Genomic DNA, 17,814 nt, shown 5'->3' with positions numbered 1-17,814 from the left:
CTGCATTGTCGAGAGCATCTTGACCAGCTGCATCACTGTCTGGTATGGCAGCACAACTGAGTGGACTGCAAGCGCCTGCAGAGAGTGGTAAAGACTGTGGAGAAAATCAACAGGACTCCACTGCCCTCTCTGCAGAGCATTTACCACCGCAGGGTGCGTAGGAAGGCTGCCTCCATCCTCAAAGATCCCACCCACCCCCAGCATGGACTGTTTATACCCCTACCCTCTGGTCAGAGGCTCAGAAGTGTGAAATGCAGGACCTCTAGACTGAAAAACTCTTTCTTTCCCTCCTAAACAGCTGACTCAGGATCTACCTCATATAATTCCAGCTGTACTGTTTACATACTCAGTTTGCACATGCATAATTGCACACTCACTGCTGAGTATTTGCACTCCATGGCTCCCACGTAGCATATATTCTCTCTACATTATATTGTGTTCTTGTTGTATTTTTATTTGCTCCCTTCACTTGCTGCTTTAAAGTGCCTTAGATTTGTGATTTTATTGCCTATTTACTCCCAAGCCTCCTCTCATCTACTTTATATTTCACTTGTATTGTGTGGCATTCATGTGGACGGAAGTAAGAATTTCATTGTACAGGGAAACGTTTCCTAACTGTGCATATGACAAATAAACACTCTGACCTTTGACCTTGACCTTGAGATTAGAGAGAAGACAAGAAATATCTTATCTCTTCACCGGAGGAGCTGGAGGAAGTGTCTGGAGAGAGGGAAGTCTGGGCATCTTTGCTTAGACTGCTGCCCCTGCGACCCGGTTCCGGATAAGCGGAGGAAAATGGATGGATGGATGCCTATTTAGATTTGTCTTATTGCTCATCTACTTTATATTTCACTTGTATTGTGTGGCATTCATGTGGAGGGCAAAGTAAGAATTTCATTGTACAGGGAAACATGTTTCCTAACTGTGCATATGACAAACACTTTGACCTTGACTTTTACTAAGGTATCCGAGTACTTCTTCTACCACTGACATTTTGACTAAAGGTATGTTCACATTACAGCAGAAAAACGAATGTCTTGCGCTACACGTTCCACAGTTGACAATGCAGAAACTCAAGTAGAAACTCCTGGGGCACTGTATAAAACAGTGCTTTCCACTGTCAGTGCTGAGCCTGCACAGCGCACCACACACACAACAATGCCAAGGCAGACAAAAAAAGCCCTTTTTCTGCAATAATGTGAATAAGGCTACATTCACAGTGAAGCTCCATCTGCCAAACAGGTAGGTCCCACTGAACTTATAAATCTCTTTTATCAGGGAGACCAGGGAAGGAACAGTGTGTTAGTTCTGGTGTGGCTCAACCTCTGGTCACCTCAACGTAGTGTGTGGTTGTAAAAAGGCAGCACAAAATCAAGATGGCCATCCTCCGTCTTCACAATATTTTGGCTTCACTTTTGCATAATGGCAGGAAGTGGTAACACATTGTCCATCATTACAGTCTATAATCGAAACACAATTCTTTTCATGCTCATACCAGATTGTTGTCCTGATAACTGTAATTAACCTAACCCTAATTAACATCCAGTTAAGGGGGGAAATTTGAGGTGACACCCCGGGTCAAAGAGTCAGTTTCCAGGCTTCAGTGAATAACTTATATATACATACTGAGGCTGTAGAAGCTTGAATGTGAGAGTTTGTACCCATCTGCACGGGAAACACTCTTTATTTCGGTGCATACCACGTGTTTGTTTTGGACAAAGGTGTAAAGGGTTAAAGAAAAGCTGAGCCGCAGATTCACATTCAGCAGGTTTGCTCTGTGCTCTCAGTAGCTGCAGCGCTCCGCGGGCAGCTCTGGCTCCGGTATTTCAACTCGCTGTGGATTGTGGGAGTCGAGGACACTGCCCAGGCTTGTTACCGGAGATATTTTTCACGGTGCCCTGTTTTGTAAGTAACCCACCAGGTCTGTACGCCGTCTTGTCTGATCGAGTATGATCGCCTTGTGTCGGCCGAGCAGCTCTCACTTCACAGCACGGAACCGTTTCCGTTGCCATTTCGTGCTTTTCTGGCGAGGAGGCCCAGACCGGAGACCGCGCTGCTGGAGCGCACAGGCGGGGAGGGGAGGGGACGCGACGCGGACAGCTGCCGTCGCTCCGCCGGGGTTGTTTCCACCCGAAAGCTCGCTCACCTCAACGGGAAAATGTCCCCAGACCGTCTAACAGCTCGGCGTTAGCTTCCAGTATAGTGGCCCAGGCTGTGGGCAGACTAGAGTTACCTGTGCGAGACATGTTGACATGCGGAAATCCTTGTCTGTGGCCAGCAGAAATAAACGCCGAGTGTGGCAGTGAAATCCACCTACCACCTGGCCAGAGCGCAGAAATGCCGCAGATGTTGCAGAGGAAATGCTCTGGATCTGCTGTCAGTAACGTTTTGTTTGCACATGATAGGACGCAGCATGTGAAATCCTTACATTGGAGCAGGTTTAGGGAATAGCCTGGCCTATGGCGGGGCTAATTGATTACCAGTAACGTTAACACGCAGCTAATTGGTGTCTGCATCTGGTACAATGGAAAACAATTTAAATTACAGTAGGTTTTACAAGTCAAATTATCTACGGAATGGACTGGGAATATTATTTGAGTTTAATCCCATAAATTATAGCATCTGCATATTTGCTTTTAATAATTAACTATTCCCAGATTCGGTGTGCTAATATAATATTTGTGATTAATAAAATAGCTGTTTACAGCAGTGCAACTCTTGTTATAATCCATGTCTTCCTACGGCTGATGTGACATTTAAGGCTTCGCTTTGGGCTGAACAGAACGCACCAAAAGCCTGATTTGAATCTTGGGCAATTCCGGGACAAGATGTTTAATGAATAGCTGTCACTTGGGAAAGCAGCATAACATGTGTCCCCTGCCACCTTGGACTAGTCAGCAACAAAAACACTTTGTTAGTGTTATGTTTGAAAAGGACTTTTGAAATAATACTTTGTGGCTCAGTTTGTATTTATGTGTTCATAGAGAAATAGACTGAAAAGTCCATTCACAGGAGGACTTCCACTTTACATTGAAGAATGCAAAGCAGGGAAAGCTTGCATCCTGTTTTTTAAACCCCAGTGTGCAGCTCTGGCACAGTAAAGACTGAAACTTGGAAACTGACAATGACCAGCTGGTGGTCAAAATTCCTATTACTATATGTAATAAGGTGCGCGAGCTGGGTATGAAATGAACCAGCTACGGTTTACATCAGTTTTCAGGTGTCAAAAAGTCCCAAACCTTCCAAAACTAAAGATAAAAACTGTATTCAGGAATCGCATTAGAAATAAGTTTCTGTCCATGTCACACTGTCTGAAAGTATTCAGCTAGTCCCTGTCAGGAGGGTTTTGTTTTCCTGGTTTAGCTGATGTTTGGGAGACAGATTGTTGTGATTTAAAAAAAAAAAAAAGATTGTTGTGATTCATCACTTCCTGTTGAAGTGATCTTACTCAAGTGGTGAGAGAAAGGGACGGCTCTGCAGCAGTTAACTCTGAGAAGGAAGTTTATACTCTGTTGTTCTGTTTCAGTTGTGTATTTTCATATTTTCTCTCATGTAGCTTTACAAAAACCTAATAGTGACTGCTTATTAAGTGTTTGTTTCACTAAGTAACATTCAGATGTGTTAAAGGACCATGGCTGATGTGTCTCTGCAGAGCCTCGCACTGGTCTCTCACCGGCGTCAGCACCATGTCCAGCCGAGGAGGAAAGAAGAAGTCGACAAAGACATCCCGGTCCACCAAGGCCGGTGTCATCTTCCCTGTGGGGCGCATGCTGCGCTACATAAAGAGGGGCTTGCCTAAATATCGCATCGGAGTGGGAGCACCCGTCTACCTCGCTGCTGTCCTTGAGTATCTTACTGGTGAGATTTATTCTGGGGAAGGAAAGAATGTTAATAATAAAAATGCATGTTTGAGGACCCAGCTCTGCATGGATCTGATAGTATTAGTTATTGCACATACATTCAATATAATACAAACTCCCAAAGTGGCTCATTATCATAAACATTTGAACACTGAAGCATTTTTTCATCATGTAATGGCAGTAAAGTTCCTCAAGTGTTTAGCTTCAGCTAATCTCCTGGTGTTTGTTTAAAATGTATGTGAATACATTTTGACTTGGTTATATAAACTGCAGGGACCACATGAAAGTTAATCTGTTGTTTTTAATTGAGCTCACCTCAGCATTCAAAGCATGTAAACTACTTATGATAAACTGTGTTTTTACCTGAGCAGCAGAGATCCTGGAGCTGGCAGGTAATGCAGCCAGAGACAACAAGAAGGGTCGTGTCACGCCTCGGCACATCCTGCTGGCCATCGCCAACGACGAAGAGTTGAACCAGGTCGGCTGTTGCACATAGGAAAAACACTGTAGACATGTCTCATTATTGGCACCAGTGATGTGTTTATTCTGTAGCGCGTTTACAAAGGATTGTCACCTATATTCCAGTGTGTACAACAAATATGCACCTTTACCTTTCATGCAGCGCAGAACCGTGTGAGTTCAAGTTGTTCTTTGTCTTCCCGTCTCAGTTGCTGAAAGGTGTGACCATTGCTGCAGGTGGGGTCCTGCCCAACATCCATCCAGAGCTGCTGGCCAAGAAGAGAGGAGCGAAGGGCAAACTGGAGACCCCCGTCTCTCCTGCCCCTGAGAAGAAACCCAAGTCAGTCAAGAAAACGGTGCCTAAGAAAGTGAGCGGGAAAAGAGGAGGAGGGAAGGCTAAGGTACGGCTTCACGTCTGGTGATTGAGATTAACACCGGCTATGTCTGAGGTCATTCAAGGAAGTCGAAAGTGGGTCGTGTGAGATTACTGAACACCTGTGATTGAATTTGTCTGGCTGTACATGTTTAGCCACCTACCTCTGATGTTGCGGTGTGTGCTGCATGGTTTATAAGTGTGTCGCGATTAAAGTCTAATCAGAACAATACTTTTTAAATACTAATTTTGCTAAAGAAATGCTACAGGTGGCAAATTAACAGGAGGCACCTGAGCACAATCTGGAGTACCTGGGCCTTTTGTAAATACTTTTGTAAATGAGAGATTTCAGTTTTGGACTTTTAATACATTTGCATACACTTCTAAACCATGTTTTTACTTTGTCATCATGGGTTATTGACTGATGTAGACTGATGGGCAAAAATGGCCATTTTATCCATTTAAAATTAAATCTAAATCACAAGAACGTTTGTGAAGGGATCCGAATACTTTGACACCGCTGTATAAAAGATGCTGTAAGTTAAATGATGAAACTATTTTTGTAGTAACAGCAGAAAGTTAACCAAGTTTGGATGTTGTTTGACGACAGGACAGGAAAAGTCTACAGTAACTGGGCAGAGTGAGATTAAATGTTGCAGAACTACAGCTTCAGCACTAAGTCGTTGCAGTAAAGTGTCACATGGTGTTCACGTTCTCTGTCACCAACAGAAACAGGGCGAGGTGAGCAAGGCGGCATCAGCAGACAGCACCACAGAGGGGTCTCCAGCCGACAGCTTCACCGTGCTCTCCACCAAAAGCCTCTTCCTGGGTCAGAAGGTCAGTTCTCTGTCACCCTCACCCAAGCTGATTAGATCGAGGTAAATATATAAGAAAGACAGAGTCGAGTCAGAATGTGTTAGATATTAAGACTAACATGGACTTTCAAAGTGCTAAAACACAGTGCTGGATGTGTGGTTTCAGCCAGAGGAAGATGATGCAGTCATTTTGTTTTGGAGAAAACCTGATATCTCACTCTTGATGAGCAACCCTGAACAAAAGATCACCTAATCAGATCAGTTCTCAGGATAAACAGTCCTTTATGTGCTTTAGTTAAGACACAAAACAAATACACTAGTTGACTTTTGCTCAAGGCAACAAACTGTGAGCTTATTATTTTTTATCAGTTCTTCTAATTCATAATTGAACTTGATTCAAAAGGCAAAATCAGTCAGGGGAATGTGACAACGTTCCTCCATTATTCACCAGGTCTCTCTCATAGAAAAAATGTGTTCAGTGTGTAATTTTGTTCAGTAACTGTATTGCAAGTTTCCAACAGGCTGTACTTCCTAACAGGTCTCCTGTGTTAACCTTATGTCTGCTGGATCTCAGATCTCTCTTTGAGCCCTATAACCTTTTTACTGAGCTGAAATGTGGAAGTAAATTTGCCTGAAAATTCCATCAAACTTTTTTTTAAAGCTCATCAAGATGAGAATTGTGCGTAAATCGATTTGAGTATGAAAATCATCAAAGGCAGGGGAATCACACTGAGCATGAACGATGCGAGAAATATCACTGGTTGCATGTTTCTCATTTAAAACGATGATAATAATGATGGTAATTGCTGATTTGTTATGACTTCAGCCCCTCTGCATTCTCTTTGAGTTAAAAGTGATATTACATGTGTTGTGTTTGGGTTCAAATCCAGACTGAAGTTTGGATCAGGAAACATTTCTCTGTTTTTGTAAGAACTGAATCCAGTTTTGTATCAACAAAGAGGGTGGTCTGGACTGTCTTCTACAGAATAGAATGTGGAGTCATAAAAACACATTGATATGTAAAAATAAGTTGTGGGGAATTTACTTCCAGACCTCAGTGTGAGGCTCAGTTGTGATGGCACTGCATGCTTTGGTTCATACTAATGTTTTTAATACTAATTAACATGAGCTGATATAGTAACACACCCATTTAACTTTTAGTATATTGCTTCTATCATTTAGCTGCCGCACCTTACTACACATTTTACTAGGGATTTAGTTTCTATTAGCAATGCAAGACTGTTTCTGTTGTATGGACTTAAATAACTGTAACTGCACCTGCATTTCCCTTTGTGTTCAACTGAGTCTCAGTTCGTTGTCACTGCCACGACTGGTCTTTTTGATGATCTGGGCCTATAAGGCGTCTGTTTAAATCCTTGTTGGTGAAGTTTGTATGCAATGAATCTTAATCTGAAAGGTGCTAATGAGATGTAACCTGTCCATTTGAAATAGTTTACATTTGGAGGGATACCTTGACATTTTGACTTTTTAAATCTAGAAAATTCCTCATTGAGTCCATTGACTGGTGTTGGCAAATGTTTGTAGTCCTGGTAAAATGACAAACAGTATAAATATAGAGGGCTTTTTGGTAGTGCCACTATTCAAGCAATCCACAGTAATGTATTCTACAGGAAGAACAGGCCAAAGAAAAGCATACTGCATAGAATGTAAGTAAACAGAAGTCCTCTCTACACTCTGAACCTGGAGGAACTTCATCCTAACCTCAAACCACTGCAGTTATTTCTCACACTTTTCTTCAGTATGTTAAATAATTTCACATTTCCTGCTTGTATTTGTATGGAAGTGCTCATCCAGGCTTCAAAACTTCAACCAGATGCTGTATGACTCACCTTTTGCAGTAAATGGGTGAAAGGCTTTTTTTTCATTGGCTTTATTTCTGCTGTACTCCTTTGTACACTCTGCACATTAACAGCTGGCAGTCGGCCTACGTTTCAAATTCAGCTTTATTGTCATTTCCACACATTTGCATAACATGCACACAGGGATGATGAGCCATCAACGAACGAACAAGAAGTACAACAAACAAATTAACTGTAGACAAACTCTAAACTGAAAGTAAACGAGGTCCAGTGTATTTTTTTACCATATTTAAAATACACTGCACATGAGACTGCATTCACACGTATTTAGTGCTTTCTGCTGTGGACAGTTCAGTCCAGTTTTGTAATTCATCAGAAAGTCAAGGTATCTCTCTAAGAAGCTACAGAGTAAATCTGGTTTTAATGGCGTTGCTTCCTCCCTCTTCCCTCTTGCCCTCCCTCCTGCTCGGCATGCCTCCCTCCGCCCCTCCCTCCTCCGCAGCTCAACCTTATCCACAGCGAGGTCAGTAACTTGGCTGGCTTTGACGTGGAGGGGGTCATCAATCCCACCAATGCTGAACTTGAACTTAAAGATGATCTAGGTGAGCTACCCCACCCCCTCACCTTCTCTGGTCCCTTTGAGAATGAAAAAATCCTTGAATGCTCAACAGTTTCACAACTTCTAACTAAAATTCTCTGTGACTTAAGGTTTCAGGCTGGTTGACAGGTTAGCAGGACCCTGTTCCAGCAGGTTTGTTCAGTCACACTGTGGGAACTTTGGTTATCGTCTCACTCTAGCCCCTTTCACACATGCACTGGAACCCTGAAATTATCTAGACATTACCCGGGGAGCTGTATGTGAGAACACATATGTCCCAGTCAGCTGACCAGGACCTTAAGCAGACTTTACTCTGCCAGCTCCATAGTGCAATGTCCACGTAAGGTTCTAGTGAGCTGGAGTGAGGCCACGTGAGAGTTCATATACTGTAGTTCAGAGTACTCGCACAGAAATAGTCGACGTGTTGATCAAAGTTTATCATGTGACCAGCGTGAAACCAGAAGAATACAAACATCCAGTGGTGAATAAAGATGGCTGTTTACAATGAAGACGCCAATGAAAATATCTAACTGGAGACACAACGAGATTCAGAAACTTCTGTCATTAAGAGCCTGCACCCGAATCGTCAGACAAGGCAAGAGACTCGGCTGTTTATGAACACATTACAAACTGGCTACGTCCATGCCATGTCCCGCATTGTGCACGCTCTACTAAATAGTGTATTTTCAGCAGGTGAGAACGTGTCTGACACAGACCATCTCCAGTTGTGTGCTATATGTGCATTTGTTTGTAGCATTTCAAAACCAAAATTTGGACACTTGGGCAATGAAATAAAATGAATGAAAATTAGATAAAGAAATTAACTTTGTAATTAACTGTAAACCACTTCTTGTTTTTGCTTTGTGGTTAATGCTGCAGCCAGTTTCCTCAGTAGATCTGCTTGTTGGTGATTCCTGGGTTTTTTTTTCAAGAAATAAAGGACTTATTGACAGCGTTGCGCGTAACTTTGACCCCCTGTGTCCTCAAGTAACACCCTGCTGTTGCACATAAATGAAGAATAAATAAAATAGAATTTCTAGCAGAAAGACAAGAATTTCTGTGAAGACATTCAAGGATTTTTTCAAAACTCCTCAGAGCAGTGGTCCTGCTTGCTCTTCACCATCATAAGATTCATTCCAGGTTGTGCTCCTTTCAGATGGCTGCCAGGCTTTCATAATGCTAATAATCAATTCACTTGTGAGAACATTATTAGACTGAAATAGAAGATCTGGTTACAGAAGACAAACTGGCATAAACCTCTGTTAGTTGCTCAGTGCAGCCAGACTGTAAGGCTGCTCATCTGGAGTGTGATCATAAAAAGCTTTGCTCAGTTTAATGAGCCAAGAATAACAGGATGACACAATTAGCCAGAGAACATATTTAAATGTTCTGAATTTAAAAACTACATGGAATCTTGTATGAATGGAACTACACATTTAGGGTAGATTACTGTATTTTTGTGATGGTTTTTAAAGTAATTTGGCTAAATGTGCAGTCCTGCTTAATAGCATAACGTGACCCACCTGTCCTCAGTGGCCTCCCTGTCCCCTGTGATGTCCTCAGCCAATAAGGAGCGTGCTCACCATTTCTCTTCTCTTCCTCTTTTTCTCCTTCATCCGTTTTTTTTCTTCCTCCTTGTCCCATCTTGTTGCTCCTGATCACTCACTGTAATTTACCACCATGTTGTTTGCCTGTTGTTTGTTGTTGTTGTCTGTAGTTGCAAGTTGTCCAAGCCGACATTTCCATCGTGGAGAGCGACGCTGTCGTTCACCCGACCAGCTCCTCCTTCTATACAGGTGGTGAAGTAGGTAAAGGAACCATTGAGACCACCGAGACCATGCCTGCTCTCTCTGCATGTTCCATATCGCCTGCACTGCAGTCTGTGGACAAACAGCACAGCAGCAGCACAGTTTTTATTCCACTTTGTACAAGGTTATTTAGCCAGGGCTCTTAACCCACAACCCAGCTTCGATCACTGTAAAGGCATTGTACTCTAACACTGACTGAAAGAATCACAATGTATCATGAGTGAAATCTAGTCTTGAAATGTGCAAGCAGGGACCATTTTATTTATGCAGTGAGCCGCCACCTTTAGGACCTGAAAGTCAGCTGCCACTGAGAACTGCAGTCATACTTTATTTTGAATAACAACCAGAAGACAAACTGAACATGGACACCGTGTAAAGGGTCATTTGACTCTGGCTGTTCACCATATTAAAGAAGGCGGTTGGTTGGTTGGCAGCTGACTGCCTTTTCTCAGATTCCTCCATTGACATGCACCAAAAGGAAGTGTTTTCAGAAAAGTTCCTGCTCACAACCAGACCCTGTTTCTCAAAGCAGGAATAAAGTTAGCTGAATAATCGGGAACTCCCCAAATTGTGTCATGGGATTTATGTCTGGTAAAAAAAAAAAAAACTTTACTCAACTTTATTTTAACATCCAGTGAGAGACTGCAAGCACACATTCCAGGTAGACTGTTTTGTAATGACGTATTTCTACGGTCTACCTCATACCTGTCATGACAAAATCTAAAATAGTGGCCACTGTGATCAATGTCCATAGTTGTTAAATCCTGTCACAGGAGTATTATAAAATACTGTGCAGTGTTGTTGTGTTGGAGAAGTCGTCAGACTCACGGTCCTCCTACTGAGACTGGATGTCCAGCGTTGCCTCGCTGGTACCTGGAACAACGCCCTCACCACTGCAGCTAGGGTTGGTTTTGGTCTGAGCACTTGAGACTCATAATCCTGCTTCATGAACATTAGCTGTTACACAATTCATGCACAACTTTTTAACTAAATATTTGAAGGAGACTGTAGTAGCCGGCCACTGCAACTCGCTAAGTCTTTGCAAGTTCATCTTAATGTCACATGAGCTCCAGCCAGAAGCAGGGACATACTGTAGCCTTTTAACACCGATTAGTCATCAAATATGCAAGTGCAGTTAGTTGTGTAAGAGATTAACTGAAATGTGAGAGACAGTACAGAGTAGTTGTTGAGTGTCATGCCATACATACACGACCCTGTGTTTCTGTTAGTGGAATCCTTAGACTGTGCTGCTGCTGCTTGTTGTTTTTGTTCCATGTGACTGAAATGTGGACGATCTGGGACTCGCTTCATTTCGTGTAACCGTCCCCTTGACTGTGCTGTCAGTCCAGCTTGTTAGAAAAGTTTCTGATTGAGACGTTAATTTCTTGAAGCCTCAAATTAAAACTAATGATTCAAATTAAGGTGTGATGAATAATGACTAAACAACAAGCTACAAAGATGATTCTTCCTACTGATTTGCTTGCTCATATTGCTGTTTTTCTCATTTCTTTAAACAACTGACAATCTTACTATGTTTTCATTCCTGCCTGTTTTAATGACGCTGTAGCCAAAACATGAATTTCTCTAGCTGTGATTTGTACGACCAAGATGAACATAGTGCTTACATTTTCATCAGTGATATGTTACTAGCACTTTTTTTTAAACTCTTCACTCTACTGTAATTTGAGAGTGAAAGAAAATGGCCCTAGTCCAAGTCCACAGCAGATCAGCCAGTATGTGAGTAGAGAAGTTACTGGGTGTTGGGCCTTTAATGCATTAGTCTGACTCACAATTAGTCATTTGGAAAATACCAGCTTTGAATCTTCATTTGTGAGATTTTTTTTCTGAGCCTCACAAATAAAGTAACAGACTGCATGACAGGCGTGAATTGGAGATTCAGCGACAGGCCAGGTCAAACGATTGACAGCATGGTTGTCCGCCTGCCTACCTGTCTGTCTTCATGTCCGCCTGCTTGCCTGGCTGTCTGCATGACATTGCCCGTCTGTCTGTCAGCAGCATGTGAAGGATGTATTCATCCGAGTCCTCTCTCCGCTTACAGGCTCGGCTCTGGAAAAAAAAGGAGGAAAGGAGTTCACTGAAGCGCTGCAGGAGCTGAAGAAGAAGAACGGCCCTCTGGAGGTGGCTGGCGGTAAGCGCACAGAGACATCACAGATGGAGGTTGTCATCTCTTTATACAAGTTGCAGTTTTTATTGCTATCTGAAGGTTTTGCCAGGTTCAGACCCTTTCATTATTAATTCAGCCTTGGTTATTTTCATTATCATTGATCAATTAATTTGTACACTGTATAAAAAAGGATTTCCTTTTCCTGCTCTAGGGTCTCAGGATAAGGGGTTTTGAAACCCCTTAAGGCAAATTTGTCTATACATAAGACTTGACTTCCACATTCAGCCCCTGATTTCAGGATTCTGTAGCAACAGTCAGCCCTCAGCAACACACAGATTTCACACACTTTGATTAATTCTTCCTTCTGTTGAGGGGTGATATCGCCAGAGCTTCCTTTATTATTGAAGCACTGAAGAGCCAAAAACTTTTTTGTGCCACAAGTTAAGCTCATAAAAAGAAGCAATAACACGAGAGAAAGTATTGAAAATAAAGAAAAAAATGACCAAGCCTGAGGAAGTGTTTGTTGAGACAGAATAATACACTGTTGCTTCTGGTCTTTTGTCTTATTGACAATAGAAGTAGAAGATCACACCTGCAGTAGTGCTGTTGCTCTCTTGCAGGGAAACCATATTCCACACAGGAGGTAATGCAGTTCATATTCCCACAGCAACATAACATTTTTAGTTAGCAGGAGCTAACGCACAAGGCGTAATTGACAAAAAAGACCATCACATGAGCTCAAACTCCAGCAAACTGTGCACTGATTGCACAGTTTGATTGACAGGTTTTAACATCACCGCATACTGTTCCACCTACCCACACCATAAAACAAGTTGGACTTTGCAGGCAAGTCATAGAAGCCATAATCATCATCTTGCACACACTTTACCGCACACATGCAGTTAGTGGCTGGCTCTTGCTCTGCCGTGTGAAGTCTCTCCATCCTCTCTGTGTGCGCCATCTGGAAATCGGCTCATCCTCGGCATTGACTCCAGTCCATCGCACGCTCACTGTGGCCTGAGTTACACGGTGCGCAGCTGCTGGTTTGATGAACATTCAGCCCCAGAGATCAGACTCTCCTCTTGTCTTCTCTTCCTTTCTTGTCTTTCTCTCCATTTCCTCTTGTTCTCTTCCATATTCTTCCTCTTCTCCTTTTCTTCTCTACTCCCCAGTGGTCTGGAAAAATTATTTCTCTGGACCACCTCACTATAATACCCCAGTCAAGCCATTGTAAGCTCTTGGAGATTTGCTATGCACATTTTCCACAAAGCAAAGTGTTTTTTTAAGTATCTCAGACCTCTTAACTCACTTCTGACTAAACTAAAGTGGCATAGATTTAGCAAAATATGACGCACAGCAACAAGTAGTTGCCCAGAAAAAGTGATGATGCAGGTGGAAGGTGTAGGTAACTACACCCATTTTGATTTCATTTAGTTTTGTTATGTTTTCGGTGTTGTGCAGGCCGGTATGTAAACATTTAACCAATAGCAAAATATTTGTGTGACGCCCCGTTTCTTCAGTTTTCTGAATGCCTCTGGGTGTATGATGTCTTCTGGTTGTCTATCCGACCCACTCTCATGAACACGATATCTCAGGAATGGCTTAAGTGAAATTCTTTGAATTTGGCACAAATGTCCGACTCAAGAATGAACTGATTAGATTTAGGTGAACAGAGGTCACAGTGACCTCACATCTGTCCCAGTCCTGTGAATTTGATTGATTAATTCATTAATGTAAAAATGTGTAAACCAAAAGAAGCAAAGCATTAACTAGTTGTTAGCCATGAGAATTTGGTATTTGTCAATCAATCATGTCAGATGTCACCTTGTCTTATGACTTTGTCTCCATCTTTCTTTCCGCCTTACCTAGACTAACCATTCTTCATCCTCTCTTCTCTCCATGCCGTAGCTGTGTTGACCGCCGGCTTTGGTCTGCCTGCTAAGTACGTCATTCACTGTAACAGTCCAGGCTGGGGCTCCGACAAGTGTGAGGAGATGCTGGACAAGACGGTGAAGAACTGCCTGGCTCTGGCCGACGAGAAGAAACTCAAGTCTGTGGCTTTCCCCTCCATTGGTAGTGGAAGGTAGGAAAACATGATGGATCTGTTGGTGAAATAGCAACAACCAGGGTAGACATTGGTTTGGCTTTTTGACATGGAGAAGGTTAAAAGCAGCCAAAGGACTCAGATTTGATTCTGATGTGGCTTTCTTCCTTCTGTATCTAAAGCTAACCTGTTTGTTTTGGTAGCATTAGCATTTGTATTGAATTAATATTATTCTAATTTGGGAGTAATTGGAGCTTTGTGTGACATTAGTGCTTTGTACACATCAGCAGTAACCAGAGCATTCTACTGGGCTGACATAGTTACTGTAACGCTAGCTTCAGACTGGAGGCTCAATTTAGCTAGTTAGCAGGGTACATAATTTATTGAAGTGACAACATTTGAGAGAGGAGTGTCAAAAGGTTGTAAAACGTGTTTTGACACATTGCTAACTTAAAATGTCACAAGTATAATTATTGCTATTGATTTCATGTTCTTACTTTAGCAAATAGCAGCCACGTCAGTGTAACTCTATGGCGCTGCTGCCAATGTTTGGAGCTGTTCAATGTCCCCATGATCCGCCATTACTCTCCTTATGGTCCTTATAGAGTCAGCGGAGATGTCACCAGTCTCCTCTTTAATCCACTGTAGTTAGGAGCAGCTTATAGTGTCAGTTTGTTTTGAGTCTCACTAGACCCTCTAGGCTGAAAAGACATTAGGCAGAGTAGCTTGAGACTATAATACTGCCCAGATACTGTCTGTTTTGTTTCTATGTTGACCTCCAGTATAAATATAATGAATGACATGGTCAAGTAAATAAAAAATGAGAAGTCTTTTTGGTGTTTGACCACATTTCAACTCTGTGTGTGTGTGTGCGTGCGTGCGCGCTTAAAGGAATGGGTTCCCGAAGCAGACAGCGGCCCAGCTGATCCTTAAAGCTATTTCCAGCTACTTTGTGGCCACCATGTCTTCCACCATCAAGACCGTCTACTTTGTGCTGTTTGACAGCGAGAGCATTGGGATCTACGTGCAGGAAATGGCCAAACTGGAGACGAGCTAAGAGTCTGGCGTGTTCTCCTACTTGTTCCTTCTCCCTCACCTCGTTTTTTCCTGCAAGGAAATAGAAAGGTGTTTACTATTGGTTTGGTAACTATGAAGAGAAGAAGAAAGAAGAATCTTTTAAAGGCTGGGAACTTGATTTTGCATTATGTTTGTATTTTTCTTATCGATTTTAATTCCTTGTTTACTTGTCACCTCTGGTGTTTAAATCTAAAAGTGCACTGTTCATTCTGCAGTCTTTTAACACAGGCAGTGCCACTCAAAACAGATTCAATGAGTGAGAAGACTCACTTTAAAATTTAATTTTCATTAAATAAAAATGTTCGAGAGATAGCTACACCTCAAGTCCAAGACTTCCAGAGAAGTCCAATAAATACGGGTTCATGCATGTGAAGGCAGTAAAGATAATAAAGAGCTATTCTCTTTCTTTTTGGCTCAAAACATAATTCCTACTTAATTATTTTGGTTTGTTCTGCATTTTGGAACATCTCTGTTGTTAATAGTACTGTATAATGAAAGGGTAAAGCATAAAGAAAAGTTCAGTTTGCTCTACTTTAGCTGTCAGTAGACCAATATAACAGTTTTTGTTTTTGTGTTGTGTGTTGCAGATTCCTCTTTTTTTGTCTTTGTTAACACAGTCAAAACTGTTTTAGTGTGCTGCAAAGACCTTGGATTAAAAAGTATTAATCAATTGGGGAAAAAAAATGGTACACGCCCATGTTCTATACTCCTGGTGCTAGCGCCTTGAGTTTAAACTCTAAATTGATCACCTGTTGTCATTTATACAAACTAAAATTAGTGGCATGAAATTGTTTGGAGGTTTTTGCAGGGCACCTGGTTTATATTGTGCGTTCCTATCAGTGTTTATATAGATGGAGTATTTGTGAAATGTTATAGTAAAATATTGGACTGTAACATAGATTCTTATTTTCTGTTTTAATTTCCACACTGATTCTAAAAGATGCAGATGATTTGAAAGGGGAAAAAATGTGAGTGATATCTTTTTTTGTGTGTGTGTGTTTTGTCTTTGTTAAACCATAAAAATGTACTCACGTTTGCTGGAAATAGAGGCTCTGTCTGTCTGTCGTTGCTTTTGGGTTTCTCTTTCACTCAGCTGCCACTAGATGGCTGCCTGAAATTACAAATTGGATTTTTAACCTCAGCCATTTTCTGTGCTGCAGCAGGCCTCTTCACACCGACGCTGGTCCATTTGAGTTGGATTTGAATTGGGTCGGACGGACATATACAAGGAACTTGACTGCTCTGCTGCATTTGGATTTTTCAACAGCCTAATTTTCTTATGATAAAAAATATAAAACACTTTCTAAAAAATTGCTACAATTGGTGATTCTACAAAAGGTCTGTATACACTCCGTTAATAAAATACCTTTAAAACATCATTTGGTCCTCTTGAAGTTGTGAGATAATTTTGTCAGAAAGCTGCCAGGGACTTTGAGCCTCCGTTTTTAAAAGTGTGTTTGGTTGGAAGTAATGAATCCATCTTCACTGTGTTACAGGGGAAATAACTCAGTGTTGCAGAACAGATGCAGGTGTATGGTTTGTTGTAAGATGACTTGCAAAATAAACAGCTTTTAAATAGTATTTTTTGTGTTCATCAGGAAAAGTAAACTGCTCCTAACATTCAGTACTATCCTAAGTTGACTAAAAATAATGGCATGGATACATCGCTCATTTTTGATTCCTTAGATATAAACTACATTTGACAACGTGTGATAAGCTGCGTTGCTAGACTTGCCAAAGCAGCTGAAAACTAAATTCTTACATTTATCTCTGTACAGTACACTACAGTACACAGTACACTGTACACTCTTTATTCATACTAAATATTAGTGGTTTCAGATTTTATTTAAAGAATAAACGGTAGGAACAAGCCACAGTTTTGCCTAAAACATGTCTTGTAACTTTTTATTTCCTATTCCATCTCAGCACACAGTAATGCTTCCCTTTAGTGGTGGCACACAGCATTACACAAATCTAAAGTGTGAACCATTACTGCCTGCTAGTGAAAAGGAATGGCAATTTAATGGTACAAATAGCAATGTATGTATATGGTCACAGTTTTTGTGAGCATGTGTAGGAAAGATTTATATGTAAAAACCTTTTTGTTCTTGTGAATAAAAGCTTTATACATATTATGTTACACAAAGACACTGAAAACAAGCCTGTTTGTGAACATCTGTGTACAGGCAGAAAGTAGCAAGTTGCACATTTAACTCAGTTTAGGAGTAGGCCTACTGAGGTTTAGTGTGAATAGCCACAGGAGTTTCACGCCAGTGCCTTCTGTGCTGGTCCCAAGCCTGGATAAATAGAGAGGGTTGTGTCAGGACGGCATCTGGCGTAAAAACGTGCCAAATTTACTCATGAGAATTGGATTTGCTGTGGCGACCCCTAATTAGTGATGTGTCATTCACAAATGATTCGTTCATTTTGAACGAATCTTTCCATGACTCGAGAACATCGGGTCATCTCGGGGAGTGATTTGTTCATTTTGTGTTGACCACGCATGCGCAACATCGCTTAAAATTAGTACACCTTTAGAGTCCTCGGTTTGGCGTCGTTCGTTTTTAAATAAATCTTTTAAAGATTAGTACACCTTTCGAATCCTCAGTTTTGAGTCGTTCGTTCGCTCACTGTGCTGTGTAATAATAAAATACATTTCACAATGTATATTTCATTATAATTTCTGGTTCATTATTGTTCATCGTTTTAATGTTGTAGCTGGTAAAGGTAGGGATAAATTTAACTTAAAGTTTGAACTTATGGTGAGTAGCTTGTAAATTTGTCACCAGAGATTACTGAAGTCTCATGATTAGGCTTATACCGTATTTCCTTTTT

General features: G+C 41.5%; 1 protein-coding gene across 7 annotated transcripts; it reads left to right on the top strand.

Moving 5' to 3' along the window:
• The first annotated feature begins 1,565 nt into the window (after positions 1 to 1,565).
• On the top strand, positions 1,566 to 16,549 carry macroh2a1 (macroH2A.1 histone). 7 transcript variants are annotated; one of them, XM_020611946.1, is made up of 9 exons: positions 1,566 to 1,905; positions 3,653 to 3,858; positions 4,232 to 4,338; positions 4,529 to 4,720; positions 5,422 to 5,529; positions 9,643 to 9,733; positions 11,793 to 11,882; positions 13,767 to 13,941; positions 14,794 to 16,549. In XM_020611946.1, the coding sequence occupies exons 2-9, from the start codon at positions 3,687 to 3,689 to the stop codon at positions 14,957 to 14,959; spliced, it is 1,101 nt and encodes a 366-aa protein (XP_020467602.1). In that variant the 5' UTR covers positions 1,566 to 1,905; positions 3,653 to 3,686; the 3' UTR covers positions 14,960 to 16,549. The 7 variants fall into 7 exon arrangements, with proteins under 7 accessions (XP_020467602.1, XP_020467606.1, XP_020467603.1 ...); XM_020611945.1 differs by lacking the exon at positions 9,643 to 9,733 and adding an exon at positions 7,830 to 7,929 and having other exon boundaries at positions 1,578 to 1,921; positions 14,794 to 16,547; XM_020611944.1 differs by lacking the exon at positions 9,643 to 9,733 and adding an exon at positions 7,830 to 7,929 and having other exon boundaries at positions 1,580 to 1,905; positions 14,794 to 16,546.
• Positions 16,550 to 17,814: the final 1,265 nt, after the last annotated feature.

Source organism: Monopterus albus, unplaced genomic scaffold (assembly GCF_001952655.1).
Source record: "Monopterus albus unplaced genomic scaffold, M_albus_1.0 scaffold119.1, whole genome shotgun sequence".
NCBI classification, from domain to species: Eukaryota; Metazoa; Chordata; class Actinopteri; order Synbranchiformes; family Synbranchidae; genus Monopterus; species Monopterus albus.
The sequence above is the reverse complement of the archived record's forward strand: the minus strand, read 5'-3'. Positions and strand labels throughout refer to the sequence as shown.